Source organism: Polypterus senegalus, chromosome 4 (genome assembly GCF_016835505.1).
Source record: "Polypterus senegalus isolate Bchr_013 chromosome 4, ASM1683550v1, whole genome shotgun sequence".
Taxonomy (NCBI): Eukaryota; Metazoa; Chordata; class Cladistia; order Polypteriformes; family Polypteridae; genus Polypterus; species Polypterus senegalus.
In genome coordinates this window covers 42084477-42098884 of record NC_053157.1, presented here as the reverse complement: position 1 = coordinate 42098884, position 14408 = coordinate 42084477, and the positions used below count along the sequence as shown (strand labels likewise).

The following is a 14408-nucleotide window of genomic DNA, read 5'->3' as shown; positions in this document are numbered from 1 at the left end:
ACTGTAGTGTAACATTGTATACATAATTTCAAAATTTAAGATATGAACTGCACATTTTAGGAATAATGGACCCAGTGAGGGGTTCTAATGCAATAGAAAATCTTTTAAAGGAGTGTCAGTTTAAAGTTTGCAAGTTTGAAAACACGATGGAAAGGTACTTACTGCTGCCCTTAACAGGAGAAATTTTCAAGCTCCAGGGATATTACACATAATACCAAGTGTATGTGGTTGTCTAATACTTTTGCTATGTTGATTGTACAATGTAAGTAGCTTTTTTTGTAATCATTATGGGTTTGGAGTCTGTCTATTTTTGATAGTGGATAACAGTTACTAATAGCATTGTGCATTGTTGGGCTCCTGAATATTGTACAATGTCTGTAGCTGTCGGTAGGGAATGTACTCTGGTCTTCCCCTCTATTTACTTTTTTTTGTTGATCAGTATGTGCTTAATATACAACTTTGTAGTCATTTGTTGGTAGATTGATGTGTTAATAATTCAAATTACCAAAAAACACACCCACACAAATCCATGCTAAGTGCCTTATAAAAAAGTATCAAAATAAAACAATTTACTTAAATGTCTGAAAAATAAAACATCCTTCAATATTTTTAAGCTTTTTAGTTTCACAGGCATCCTTTCTAATATGTAACAAAGAATATGTCTATACTGCAGCAAGAGTTCAAGCCTTAAATTGAAAAGGAGTATTTTAAAAACACTGTATATTAATTGCAGTTAATTTATAGACAAGCTGAATCTGATCATCTCAACATAATATTTTTTGACCCTAAATAGTGCTTCATTCCTAGCCAGAACTTTACGATGAACATGTTTAGTTTTCAAATAAATGAGCATTAATTAGTAAGTCTAAAATGGGCTTTAATAAGTGAATGTGGGAATGTGCTAATGAGTGTGTTCTCTTTAAATCTACTTAATGAATGATATTCTGATCATTTTCTTATAAACCTTCTGTAAGGTCCCAAAAGAAGAATTTAGTGCAAGTTTAGTGTGTAGCATTGTGTTTTGAAGAACACAGACATGCATGCCTTTTCTCTTTAGTATTTCATTTTTAGTTATAACTACTGTTTGAAAGGAATTTAACTCCCTTGTACTGTTATCTTTGCAGACACTGAAACTGGAAGTGTATCTGGACCATATCTTTTGCCAGTAAGAGCATTAAATGAGGTCTTCATTGGAGAGTCGCTGTCTTCAAGGTAAAAGTTAAATATGCAGTATAGTAAAATACCCGTGTAAGTTGTGGTGAAACCTTTAATTAACTTACCTTTGTACGTAATTAATACTAAGACATACATTTTTATTTTCCTTTTTTTAATATATTGGTTACAAGAATTACAGAAATACAGTAATTGCTTTGTATGTAAACAAAAAAACAGGGCAAGACAGATGAGACAAATATAATACAGAATTCACTTTTTTAAGCCCTAATAAAAAAGATTTTACAGCTTTCATGTGATGGTTCTTACATTAAACATGTTCTGTGGACTTCTGTTGTCTGTGACCTAGTAGAGGACACTCTTGTTGGTTTGACACATGGTTTTTGTCTGTTGTCTGTTTTACACAGTTTATCTTACCAGTTGAGCTTTTTATCATATGCTATTTAAGAAGAGCACAATTCATTATGTGGCATTAAGCTAATGTGTAAAGGCTTTACTTTGTCCTGTTTGGGGTTCCATGATTAGGACAGAGCTGAACGTTGGATGCATGCACTGGACACATATGGGTTCTTTGAAGGCACAAGGGTTTAAGAGTATCGTGGACTTTTTGTTGCTGGAATCACATTCTACTTCCAGGTGATGGTCAAAGCCCTTCTCTTTGACACTCAAAGTACCTGAGCTTGCCATCATAGATGGAAGGTTCTGAGGTTCTGTTTTTATTAAATAGAAAATAGAGGATGTTCTCTGTTTGTATAGTTCAACTCAAATGCAGTGTACATAGTAGAAAATACTGTACAGAAGCACATTTTTGTTACCATGGTTAGCTTCTTTTGTTACATAACAAATGCAAACTTGTTAATACTAACATTGTCAAACCCACTTAATCCATTTAAGGTTCATGGGAGTGAAGCTTACGCTGAGCACAAGGCAGCAGAGATCCCTGGACTGGGTGCCATTCCGATTGCAGAGATCTCTCACAAACTGACACTCACACTGAGGTCATTTTGGAAACACCAGTCAACCTAACATGTGCATTTATTCTTGAAATACAGAAAATAGTTTGGTTATATTATTGATTGGAGTAGATGCAAAAGTTTGGGCAACCTTGTTAATAGTCATTATTTTCCTGTATAAATCGTTGGTTGTTACGATAAAAAATGTCAGTTAAATATATCATATAGGAGACACACACAGTGATATTTGAGAAGTGAAATGAAGTTTATTGAATTTACAGAAAGTGTGCAATAATTGTTCAAACAAAATCAGGCAGGTGCATAAATTTGGGCACCACAAAAAAGAAATGAAATCAATATTTAGTAGATCCACCTTTTGCAGAAATTACAGCCTCTAAACGCTTCCTGTAGGTTCCAATGAGAGTCTGGATTGTGGTTAAAGGTATTTTGGACCATTCCTCAATTATATTCAGGTCTGGGGACTGAGATGGCCATTCCAGAACGTTGTACTTGTTCCTCTGCATGAATGCCTTAGTGGATTTTTAGCAGTGTTTCGGGTCTTTGTCTTGTTGAAAGATCCAGCCCCGGCGCAGCTTCAGCTTTGTCACTGATTCCTGGACATTGGTCTCCAGAATCTGCTGATACTGAGTGGAATCCATGCGTCCCTCAACTTTGACAAGATTCCCAGTCCCTGCACTGGCCACACAGCCCCACAGCATGATGGAACCAGCACCATATTTTACTGTAGGTAGCAGCTGTTTTTCTTGGAATGCTGTGTTCTTTCTCCTCCATGCATAACGCCCCTTGTTATGCCCAAATAACTCAATTTTAGTTTCATCAGTCCACAGCACCTTATTCCAAAATGAAGCTGGCTTGTCCAAATGTGCTTGAGCATACCTCAAGCGGCTCTGTTTGTGCTGTGGGCAGAGAAAAGGCTTCCCCTGCATCACTCTCGCATACAGCATCTCCTTGTGTAAAGTGTGCCGAATGGTTGAACGATGCACATGACTCCATCTGCTGCAAGATGATGATGTAGGTCTTTGGTGCTGGTCTGTGGGTTGACTCTGACTGTTCTCACCATTCGTCGCTTCTGTCTATCCGAAATCTTTCTCGGTCTGCCACCTTCTCCTGGTATGCGAACTGCAGAGGGTCAAGGGTGTGGCAGGCCTGTGGCCTCAGGTGGTGAAGCAGCAACTGCTCCATGGTCTTTATCACATGTGACGTCAGAGCAACAGGCCGGAAGTCATTCAGCTCACTACAATGTGATACCTTTGGGACTGGGGTGATACAGGATGTTTTCCAAAGCCTCGGGACTCTCCCCTGTTCCAGGCTCAGGTTGAAGATGCGCTGTAGAGGACTCCCCAGTTCCAACGCAAAGGCTTTCATCAGTCGTGGCGATACACCATCTGGACCTGCTGTTTTGCTGGCACGAAGTCTCCTCAGCTCTCTGCTCACCTGTGCTGTGTAATTGTGTGTGGGGATGTCTCACCTATGCTGGTATCAGCAGAAGGATGGTTGGAGGAAGAAGTACTCCGAGGTGAGAGTGGATTAGGGTGGTCAAACCTGTTAAAGAAGTTGTTCAATTGTTTTGCTCTCTCGATGGTGGCACCTGGCTTCGAGCTGCAGCCAGTGATGATCTTCATCCCATCCCACACTTCCTTCATGCTGTTATTCTGCAAGTTCTGCTCCAGCTTTCTCCTGTACTGCTACTTCGCCGCCCTGAGCTGGACTTGGAGTTCCTTCTGCACGCGCTTGAACTCATGCTGATCACCAACTCTAAGGCAGATTTAAGTTTAGTGGCATAGGATGGTGGCAGGTTTGGCGGTAGCAGTGGTGGTGGCAGCGGCAGCACATTTAAAGAGAAGAGCAGTAGGTAAAATGCTACAGCGCATCCCTTTTTCCACATTTTGTTATTCCAAAATGGATTAAATTCATTTTTTTTCTCAGAATTCTACACACAACACCCCATAATGACAACGTGAAAAAAGTTTACTTGAAGTTTTTGCAAATTTATTAAAAATAAAAAAACTGAGAAATCACATGTACATAAGTATTCACAGCCTTGCTTAATATTTTGTCGATGCACCTTTGGCAGCAATTACAGCCTCAAGTCTTTTTGAATATGATGCCACAAGCTTGGCACACCTATCCTTGGCCAGTTTCGCCCAATCCTCTTTGCAGCACCTCTCAAGCTCCATCAGGTTTGATGTGAAGCGTCGGTGCACAGCCATTTTAAGATCTCTCCAGAGATGTTCAATCGGATTCAAGTCTGGGCTCTGACTGGGCCACTCAAGGACATTCACAGAGTTGCCCTGAAGCCACTCCTTTGGTATCTTGGCTGTTTGCTTAGGGTCATTGTCCTGCTGAAAGATGAACCGTCACCCAAGTCTGAGGTCAAGAGCGCTCTGGAGCAGGTTTTCATCCAGGATGTCTCTGTACATTTCTGCAGTCATCTTTTCCTTTATCCTGACTAGTCTCCCTGTTCCTCCCGCTAAAAAACATCTCCATAGCATGATGCTGTCACCCCCATACTTCACTGTAGGGATGGTACTGGCGTGGTGATGAGCGATGCCTGGTTTCCTCCAAATGTGACGCCTGGCATTCACATCAAAGAGTTCAATCTTTGTCTCATCAAACCAGAGAATTTTGTTTCTCATGGTCTGAGAGTCCTTCAGGTAGGTGCCTTTTAGCAAACTCCAGGCGGGCTGCCGTGTGCCTTTTACTAAGGAGGGGCTTCCGTCTGGCCACTCTACCATACAGGCCTGATTGGTGGATTGTTGCAGAGATGGTTGACCTTCTGGAAGGTTCTCCTCTCTCCACAGAGGGCCTCTGGAGCTCTGACAGAGTAACCATCGGGTTCATGGTTACCTCCCTGACTAAGGCCCTTCTCCCCCGATCGCTCAGTTTAGATGGCCGGCCAGCTCTAGGAAGAGTCCTGGTGGTTTTGAACTTCTTCCACTTACGGATGGATGGAGGCCACTATGCTTATTGGGACCTTCAAAGCAGCAGAACTTTTTGTGTAACCTTCCCCAGATTTGTGCCTCGAGACAATCCTGTCTCGAAGGTCTACAGACAATTCCTTTGACTTCATCCTTGGTTTGTGCTCTGACATGAACTGTCAACTGTGGGACCTTATATAGACAGGGGTGTGCCTTTCCAAATCATGTCCAATCAACTGAACTTACCACAGGTGAACTCCAATTAGGCTGCAGAAACATCTCAAGGATAATCAGGGGAAACAGGATGCAAACAAAAACATTTTTTTATTTTTAATAAATTTGCAAAAATCTCAAGTAAACTTTTTTCACGTTGTCATTATGGGGTGTTGTGTGTAGAATTCTGAGGAAAAAAATTAATTTAATCCATTTTGGAATAAGGCTGTAACATAACAAAATGTGGAAAAAGTGATGCGCTGTGAATACTTTCCGGATGCACTGTATGTGAAATTAGCAAAAGAGTTATTCTCCATTGGCAGCTTTCAAGTTTTTTTTTATTTTATTTTATTATTTCATTATATTTATTCTTTGCATGTCTGTAATCTTGCTTGTCACTGTATAGTAATGCAGGATTGCCTGCTATGGAATTCCTTTCTTATGGCATTTAGGTGATGTGCTTTGTGATAATTAGAAAGCTCAAACACACATTTCTATTTTAGTAGCGTTTTAGAATTATTAGTCTTCATATACAAGCTGTTCATAACTGATTGATACAGAAATAGAAATATATATAGTAAGTATCTCCAAACTGAGTATGTTAACTTTTTTGTTAATAATTGTGAAAGAGGATTTACAGGAGATATATGAGGCTTTTTTACAACCTAAAATCCTTACTTTGATACCTCCAGTAGAGGGTACCTCTACTTTAGAATATTTCTAGCTGCTTGAAAGACAACTGCACCAAAGCACCTAACATCTAAGATAAAGAAAGTAAATTGGATGAAAGCACTTTATATGGAAGGGTTTGGACTCAAGATTGTATTGATATCTTTGATAAACATTAACTAAACATCCAAAAAAGTGAGCATCATATACTGATAATACACAATGTTGTATTTCAAAAAATACAAGGAATTTATTTTTTACATTTTTTCTCAAAGGCATCAATATATATATTCTTCAGACACATTCTATTCATATTTTTGTTATCTTTTTACTTTTACATCAAAGCATTTGTTTTGAAATAATTTTATGAGAATACATTACTACACTTAACATATTGTTTGCATATAAAATATTGCTCATCTATGGTGATATTGTTTTCTATTTTTATTGTTTAAAAATTCTGGTGCTATCTGATATTGTTTTGCAAAGCATGCAGATTTTTATTATTAAGCAAGAAATGATTACCTTGAAACAGTTAGCTGAAGTAGTATCAGTAGTTTTGCCAAAAGCACAAAGGTAAGAATACTTTCTTTTGGGAAAAGGTCTTATGACCCATGCCCTTATAAACAGTATCCATACAGTGAAGTATGGTGAGCTTCTTATCGACAGAGACAGGACAACTTGTTTCATTTTGTTCAAACTCTGAAGCTGCTTATTAAAAAAATCCAGAATGATTAGAAAATGATAGTTACAAACACTGCCCTAGAAAGTTTGATCAGGTGGAGCAAATCTATAAAGAGGACTGAGAAAAAATCACTCTATGTTGCATATCTGAAAAACCCCAATACCAGTAGACTCAAAGCTGTTTTTGTGAGAAAAGGTACCTGAACCAAATCTTAATTTGTGAGGCCTGAAAATAAGAAAAGTAAATGTACTGTTTGCATGAAGGTATCTGCTGACATTTTTGCCTCAAATTCTCCATGAGTCTTCATGTTAGTTTGTAATAAAAATACAAAGCGAAGTAGGACATTTAACCATCTCCAGTGTATTTGAAAACTTATGTTATTGCATTATACAATACTTTTGCATTATATTGTACATTGGTAATTCAGAATTTGCACTGAATTAAAATATTGCTTAACATATTTATATGTTTATAAAGAAGTACTTCCTCATTCGTTTATTTTTCTCCCTATCAGAAAAAGAATTATTAAGTTAGACATATATCTTGCAGTAGATAAAGTTTTAGAATCGAGGATATAAAACAAAGTGATCTGCTGTTTGTTTTGAATTGTCATGTGTGTTGTTTGGTGTTATGTATGAGTAATCACTGCCTCTCATTGCTTTGTAATGTGATTCTAATATATCTTCATAATGATGCTTGCTTTCTTGAAGAAAAAGAGAGCAAAATAATTTATTTTCATTAAGTCCATCATTTAGTTTACAACTCTTTTAACCAATAATTCCATTTTAGAATCCTGATGTAGGAAAAAATGGTTTCCGTAGTTCATCCAAATTAGCCAGCTGGTTAATTTAGAGGTGTAGTTTCAATTGGTGTACCTTTTAAAGTAACAGCATGTTGGTTAGTATACCAGTGATGCATGTTAGAAGTCTTCCTAATTGTGTCTCGCCCATCCTCCCAGCATGTAAATCATCCTTCATTAACATAAAGCCTGTCTTATGTGAATATATGTTCTGTCTTGTGCAGGATGAACTATAAAACCTACAAACCACGTTTCACCTTCTCGCTTCATAGGGCCTCATATTATGAAATCTCTGTGGATGATGGACCCTGGGAGAAGCAAAAGAGCTCCGGGCTTAATGTGTGCACTGGAACTGGATCCAAAGCCTGGTACACAGTGCCAAAATATTCCTAGCTACTACATTCCAGCAGTCTATGAATTTAAATTAGTATGCTAAATCTCTTCTAGGAAGTATTTATACATCATTTCTTTATAAGGGTGATTTACCAATGTTTGAATGTAATATTTTTTGGCATTTGGTAATATATAGTAAAGTAGATATCCTTTGTATATGTATAATCATATATGCCTTTTTAAAGTCTGCCTCAAAACAATTCTATGACATCGTACTTAATTATAATCAAGAAAAAAGATTATGTTAAGTATTTCAGCAAGTATATAGTATTTATAACAAGGAAACAGTTACCACTTTATTCATTACATTTACCAGAGTGACATCAAACAATTTCGCCAGTTGCTAAAAGTTACACTTTTTAAATTTTAAAGATAAAATTAATTTCATAACACTTTATAAAAAACAAAGTACTTACAGCAAAAAAAAATGCATAAAGTAACTTTCATGAAATAATTGTGCTAGGTTTGGGGTATTCCAGCTGTAGTTTAGTTAGTATAGTGATGTTTAATTGACAATCTTTTAATTAAGCCTGAAACAAGTTAAACCCTGTGTCGGTTTTTGTTTTTTTTTACCATTATTTTTTAAGTTCTTGGATTCCCTTTAAGATGATTGATAAAGGAAATATTTATTTTATTGTCCATACAGGTCCTATAACATTAATAAAATGGTATTCCAGGCAGTAGAAGATATTCTTGACATGGGTAAGCGTCAAAGCTATAGATATCAGTTTTGGAAACATTTTAAGCAAAGTGCACTACCTTACTAGTGATTTTTATTTCTTCAGGTAAAAGGCATGCAGGATTAAATTTTGATCTGGAAAGGGAGTTAATTGAAAAAGGTATTACTTTTGTTACTTAAATCCAAAATGTGTTTTATGTAGTAAATATTCGCAGGGATAGGCCCTTCCCCACTGCAATCTTAAATTGTATTAAGCGGGTTTGAGGATGTTACAATACTTAGTTATTTCCTGCAATTCAGCTGAAGCTTTGTATACTCCATGCAATGATAATATTCGGAAATATATATAAGGGGTATCAAAAGCGTTCACACCCTTATTTTTACTCTCAGGTAATGTTGTGATTATTTTATTAACAGTAAGGACTTAGGAGCTTTTGTTTTCCCATAATAGTTCATTTTAATTTTGATGAGATATATTTTGTTTTATTGAGTCATTTCTAATATTAGTTTGTTAAAGGTCACCATGTTTTTTTTGTTATTTTTAGTTACAGAGGAGTACAATAACTCTCTGGTATTTAATCCAGAAGAACCAAAGATGTTTTTTAGTGTTCGGGAACCAATTGTTAACAGAGTCTTCTCAAGCAGTCGACAGCGTGGCTTCACAAAGAAGTAAGTAATGTAAACTAATGATTTTTGAAGACTAATGGTTATGTAACTGTTCAGTCAAAAACTGTAGCGTAAATATGATACTTAAGTGTTACATTCCCTCCAAACCTTATGTGTTAAATATTCTTTAGAGAATTTAAATTGTTTAAGTAGATGAGCTGCTTTCTTTGTTTAAAACCTATTTTCCTACATAGGTTTAGGTTTTCATATAGACCTGGAAATGAATCCTTTGTAAGTAAAGCCCCTCCAATAAATTAAGGTTTATGTTGATTTCCATTAATATTCTGAACTGCTGCCTCTCTTTGTATACAGTGCATCTCTGGCAGTACACAAGGAAATTAGTTTGGAAGTTAAGTTGCACTACATATACCCCAACCCCAGTTTGCTGAAAGTTAACAAATGAAAGAATCGCACAACATGCTTTGTCTTAGAAATAAATGATTACAATTTGGTATGTCTGGAAAGTCCACAAGAGAATACCTTAAAATTGTACATTAAAGTGGCCTTCCAATCCTCATGAAAGTTATTACTGCTCTTTTAGACTGTCTTTAACTTTCTGCGATAAGACGTTTACCATTTTAGTATAAAGCAGCCTAAGAAGTGTCTAAGAAATATATAAATTCCTGTTCTTAGCACTAAATGTTTGGATTCATTAGCAGAGAATGGGGAAGAAAAATCTGTCCTAAAATATGTTGTGAAGGTATGTGTTTAAGAACCCTGTCCACTTTAATAATGATGCTACAAGCTAAACATTCAGAAGTACAAATAGGCATAGATACCTTAGATTATGGAATTGATGTGCAAAAAAAAATCTAAACAATACTGCAGTACTTCACAGCATTGTGGAGTAACATAATGACACCTGTTATGAGGTAAAGAAAACAACCATTCTTATAAATTCAAATGTAAATTATTTATATTCAAATAATGACATTTGATCTGATATCCATATTTTGAAGTACTTTTGGTTTGTGAAACAAGTCAAAGCAAAGCTCAATGACCAAATATTCCAACAAATAAGAGGTCTTTAACATCTGATCAAGCCGTTGAATCTGACAGAAGTCCCAGGGATGTACTGCCAGTTTAACAAAATTTGTAATAATTAGAATATTCTGAAAAGTGAAGTTTATTTACAGTAGTATATGAAATATGATTTGTGTGTGGTTTGAATACAGAATAGCTGGATATTTTCTGTAAATTATACAAACAAGTATTCACTGGCATACAAGGCGTATTAATTAACGTGATCTTTGAGGCTTGTTTTATGGTATATAGCTCAACTCATTATTTAACAAAGAGTTCCTCTTTATCAGATCCCATTTTATGGTAAGTATAAACATTTCCTTCTCCTTGCTGTCTGTTGCTAGAGGTTTCCTCATTTTTTTCCCAATTTATATTATTTTTTGTCTTTCGTGAGAACTAGCTTTTTATAGCTGCCAAGCACTTGATACTCAAGTGGATTAGGTAGATTTGATGTTGAATGTGTGGATTGATGGAAAACATTGTTGGATTAAAAAAAAACAAATATGTCTCTGGCTGAAAATAATTTTTACAAGTCAATAATGTAATGAAGTGAGCAACGTCAATATACAGTTGTGTATTGTTGCAATTTAAAATCGATTTTGAATGGTTTTTAATGATGTAGTTGTGTGTTTCTCTAAATTTGTGTCTTTAACTTCCTGATTATTGGCAACATACACTACATCAGAGCATCTTCATGAATGAATTAAGGATGAATAAATTGTATGCTCATTCCTAGTATAAATAAACCTGCCACTTAATTTTTCTAAATAGTTCACCCATAAAAACTATTACATATAAATAGATAACACTTTTGCCTAATTATGAGTAGTGTTTATACAGTAATATAATTGAAAGTTTTTGCTCACACCAACCCCAGACCTTGGAGGGAATATTGATTTTATATTGGGTTTAGTTGTATTGCTGTATTTATGTTAGCAAAGCTGTTAGGTAAATCCAAATTGGAAGGATGCTATAGTAAGAATACATGTAAAATGTATTATTTTAACACATACTTTTTGATAACTCTCACTGCCCTAGAAAATACATTTAAAAGTGCATAATTTTATTAATGTGATTTATATTTGTGTTCTGGAAACAATCTTCACCTTTTGTTAATCACTGTATCCTTTTTGCAGCTTAATACTGTCTAAAGACCCTGTTTTTTAAAGTTACTAATGCATTTGCAAAATAGTCCTGAATGTCCTTTTTCCGTGTTTTCTCTTTAAATGTGTGCTTTTAAGTCATAAGACATAAAAACATCTTTAAATCTTACTATACCCATTTTAAATATTCAGTTAATATGCAAAATGTTACCAAAAAAATTCATAAAGGTTAATTAAGTGAACTGTATGTAAATATCTAATGCACTCTTAGCATATCATTATAGTAATAGAATATCAGAATTGTCAGAACATAGTTCTTTATACAGCATGGTGAGTATTACTGAAGCTCTATGGAGTTAGTGAATTTAATTATTTGTTGAAGAATGATGGGTAAAATGTACTGTATGACTTGTTTAACCTTTTAATTTACAGGTTTGTACTATATCAAGTTCTTAATAAAATGACAAAAATGACAAACTTAGCAATGTCATGGACACGTCTGCATAGACTGAAGCATCTAATTATGCTTGCTATTAATGAAGTCGATTGTTTTTTGTTTTTTTTTTTTCGTTTTTAAGGATCTGCGTCCGTTCTCGTTGTTGGGATGCTTGTATGGTACTGGATGGTGGAACATCATTTGAGTTCAATGATGGAGCTATAGCTACGATTAACATGGATGAGGAAGATGCAATTTGTACAGTCACACTACAAGAGTGAAATGGTCTTGATGTCCAGGAAGAACGGCAGTATTGCATATTTCAGGATCTTGTGAAGAGTGCTTTCTTTTCAGTCAGATGAATGTGAGAAAGGCCAGCAAAATGGACTTCACATATAACTAAGTACATAGGTAAAAAGGACTAGAGTTTGCTCTTCCTCTTATCTAAAGCACTGCATTATATTTGATTGAGTACACTGAGCACAACTTTGATGGGTTTTTGGTGGTGTATTTACTGTCTCTGCTAAGATTCAAATCTGAAGCATCTTTTGAGCTACCCCACTATCTATGCAGGTTTTTATTATTACTGATTCTCTGGAAATGAGATTAAAGAGAACTAAACAGAAAAAATGTTTTTTTAAAGTTGCAAATTAATGTATCTTAAAACAGCTTTTATGAGGCCTGGTTGCCAATCAGAATTCGGTTTTACTATTTTGTAGTACTATATGGCTCTTAATCACTGGTAAAACTACAACTTCTTTTCTCATCAAAGTTCTGTTTGTGTTTAGCTGCTTTAACGTGTTATTTGCATTATGATGTAAAACATTTTTATATGTGAAAAACATTCTGTAGAATGAATCTGTAGAATTTTTGGAACAACCTTGTTATATCAGTGTGTGAAAGAAGAGACCATTTCAGTGCTTTGTTTTGGTCGTCCTTTTTTTATGGCTCCCATTTCTGTCAGACTGCATTAATCTTTGCTTTCTATCCTTATTCCTTTCATTTTATTGAGCATGATGCTTACCAATGCTCACATTTTATATCTGCACTAAGAAAATTTTTTTGTTTTTTGTTTTTTTTTTTAGTTGGCCTTTTTATGTTCAGTATTTTTTCCACCTGCTTGGATGATTTTGGGAGGCATGCAGCACTTTAAAAAGTATTTGGTATGCCAGGTTCTTCTTCTATGTAATGGTGGTTGAAATTCTAAAACCTACACTTGTCTGTTATTCCCATTTTACATTGTCATCTGTCTTCTAATGCAAGTTTCTAGATAGAGAGCATTGTTAAAGTGAGTCCATGTTTGCTACTTTTAATTATTGATTTCTAATCTTTCTGGTTTATTCTTCTACAGTTCTGTTTATGACCTGAAGAAGAAGAAGGGAGTTAAATAACAATAGGGTGGTGGAGCACTGGAATTAACAGTGTACACTATTTGGCCACCAAAAAAAACTTTTTTTTAAATTGGGGAAGGCCTGAATGACTTAATTTATGTCCACAAAGAGCCAGCATGGTGTCTTTTAACCTTTTCTGTGTAGTTTTATTATTCATCGATCAAAACCTAATTCTTCTGAACTGTTTTATTTACAGTCAATTGATAAAAGGATACATTTGGTACTTTAGAAGTTATTTTTCTATAGTGGTATGCATTTATTTTTCATGAAAATTTGCACTGTTAACTGGAGCTATATTTAAAAATAAAAATGAACAATGGGGTACCATATGAAAAGTTTTCAACAAAAGACTTAATAAAACTTACTGAATAGCACACTTCAAAAAAGAGGCTATATCTACATATTGATTTACATCTGGAGATTGTAGACATATTTGAATGGTACATTTGCACATAGGTTTTGCAAAAATATAATTTATTTTTGTGACATCTGCAATTTAACAAGAGGTCCAGCTGTCATTCCCACTCACTATATGTGACAACTTTTCACCCCCAGGGTTATGGTTAATGGCAGCTAGCTTCAGATGTGCTACAGTTGCTGTTGTGCCGTGTGATATGAAAGTGTAAGAAATATATGTTTTTGAAGGTAATTGTTTTTTTCTTTTAAGAATCTCGACAAGCAAGATCCCATTTCAGATCATCAATATGTCCATGTATGAAAATGTTGAAACTTTCAGTGTGAGCCAGAATACACAGATACAAGTAGCTGTAACATACTGAAGTCGATAGATATGCAGAGGAGAGTATTTATAGTTTGTATCAGTGGTGGGTTCTGGATAACTGGCAATTGGTCTTACAAATGTGGAATATGAAAGCTACCATTTTTGAAAAGCAAATATACTGTTGCTATCACAGGAAATCTTTGATGTATTCAGTGACAAGACCATTTTTGTGGGAGAATGTCACATATGTTAGTGTAAGGGATGTTTTTTTCCCAGACATCATCAATCATTGAATTCAAGAGGTTTTTTTTTTTTTTGAGTTTCCTAAATTAGACTGTAAGATATGATCAAAGTCAGAGGAACCAAATGGAAAGATTTTATTAGCCCATGCTTGTTTGTTACCCATAGTGACACGATGCTCTCTGCTGATGCCTCACAACAGATTGAAGACAAGAGAGAGGCTTCCATCTTCATTGTTGCAAAGTTAGAAGTTATTGAATGGATGTTGATAGTCATTTTGTCTCCTTATCTGTAGCTATAGGGGAATTTCATGCTAAACAGCTAC

The 14408-nt window shown here is 35.3% G+C and overlaps 1 protein-coding gene across 3 annotated transcripts in view; it reads left to right on the top strand.

Annotated features, from left to right (window-relative positions):
- Positions 1-13771, top strand: part of nadk2 (NAD kinase 2, mitochondrial) — a 38773-nt gene extending 25002 nt beyond the window's left edge. For 2 of the 3 annotated variants that reach the window (XM_039750532.1, XM_039750534.1), the window contains 6 exons: positions 1125-1212; positions 7656-7799; positions 8471-8526; positions 8610-8663; positions 9049-9172; positions 11874-13771. In XM_039750532.1, coding sequence (XP_039606466.1) covers positions 1125-1212; positions 7656-7799; positions 8471-8526; positions 8610-8663; positions 9049-9172; positions 11874-12012 — 605 coding nt within the window. In that variant the 3' untranslated portion in view covers positions 12013-13771. The remainder of the gene's footprint in view (positions 1-1124; positions 1213-7655; positions 7800-8470; positions 8527-8609; positions 8664-9048; positions 9173-11873) is intronic. The other variant, XM_039750533.1, reaches the window with a different exon arrangement.
- The last annotated feature ends 637 nt before the right edge of the window (positions 13772-14408 follow it).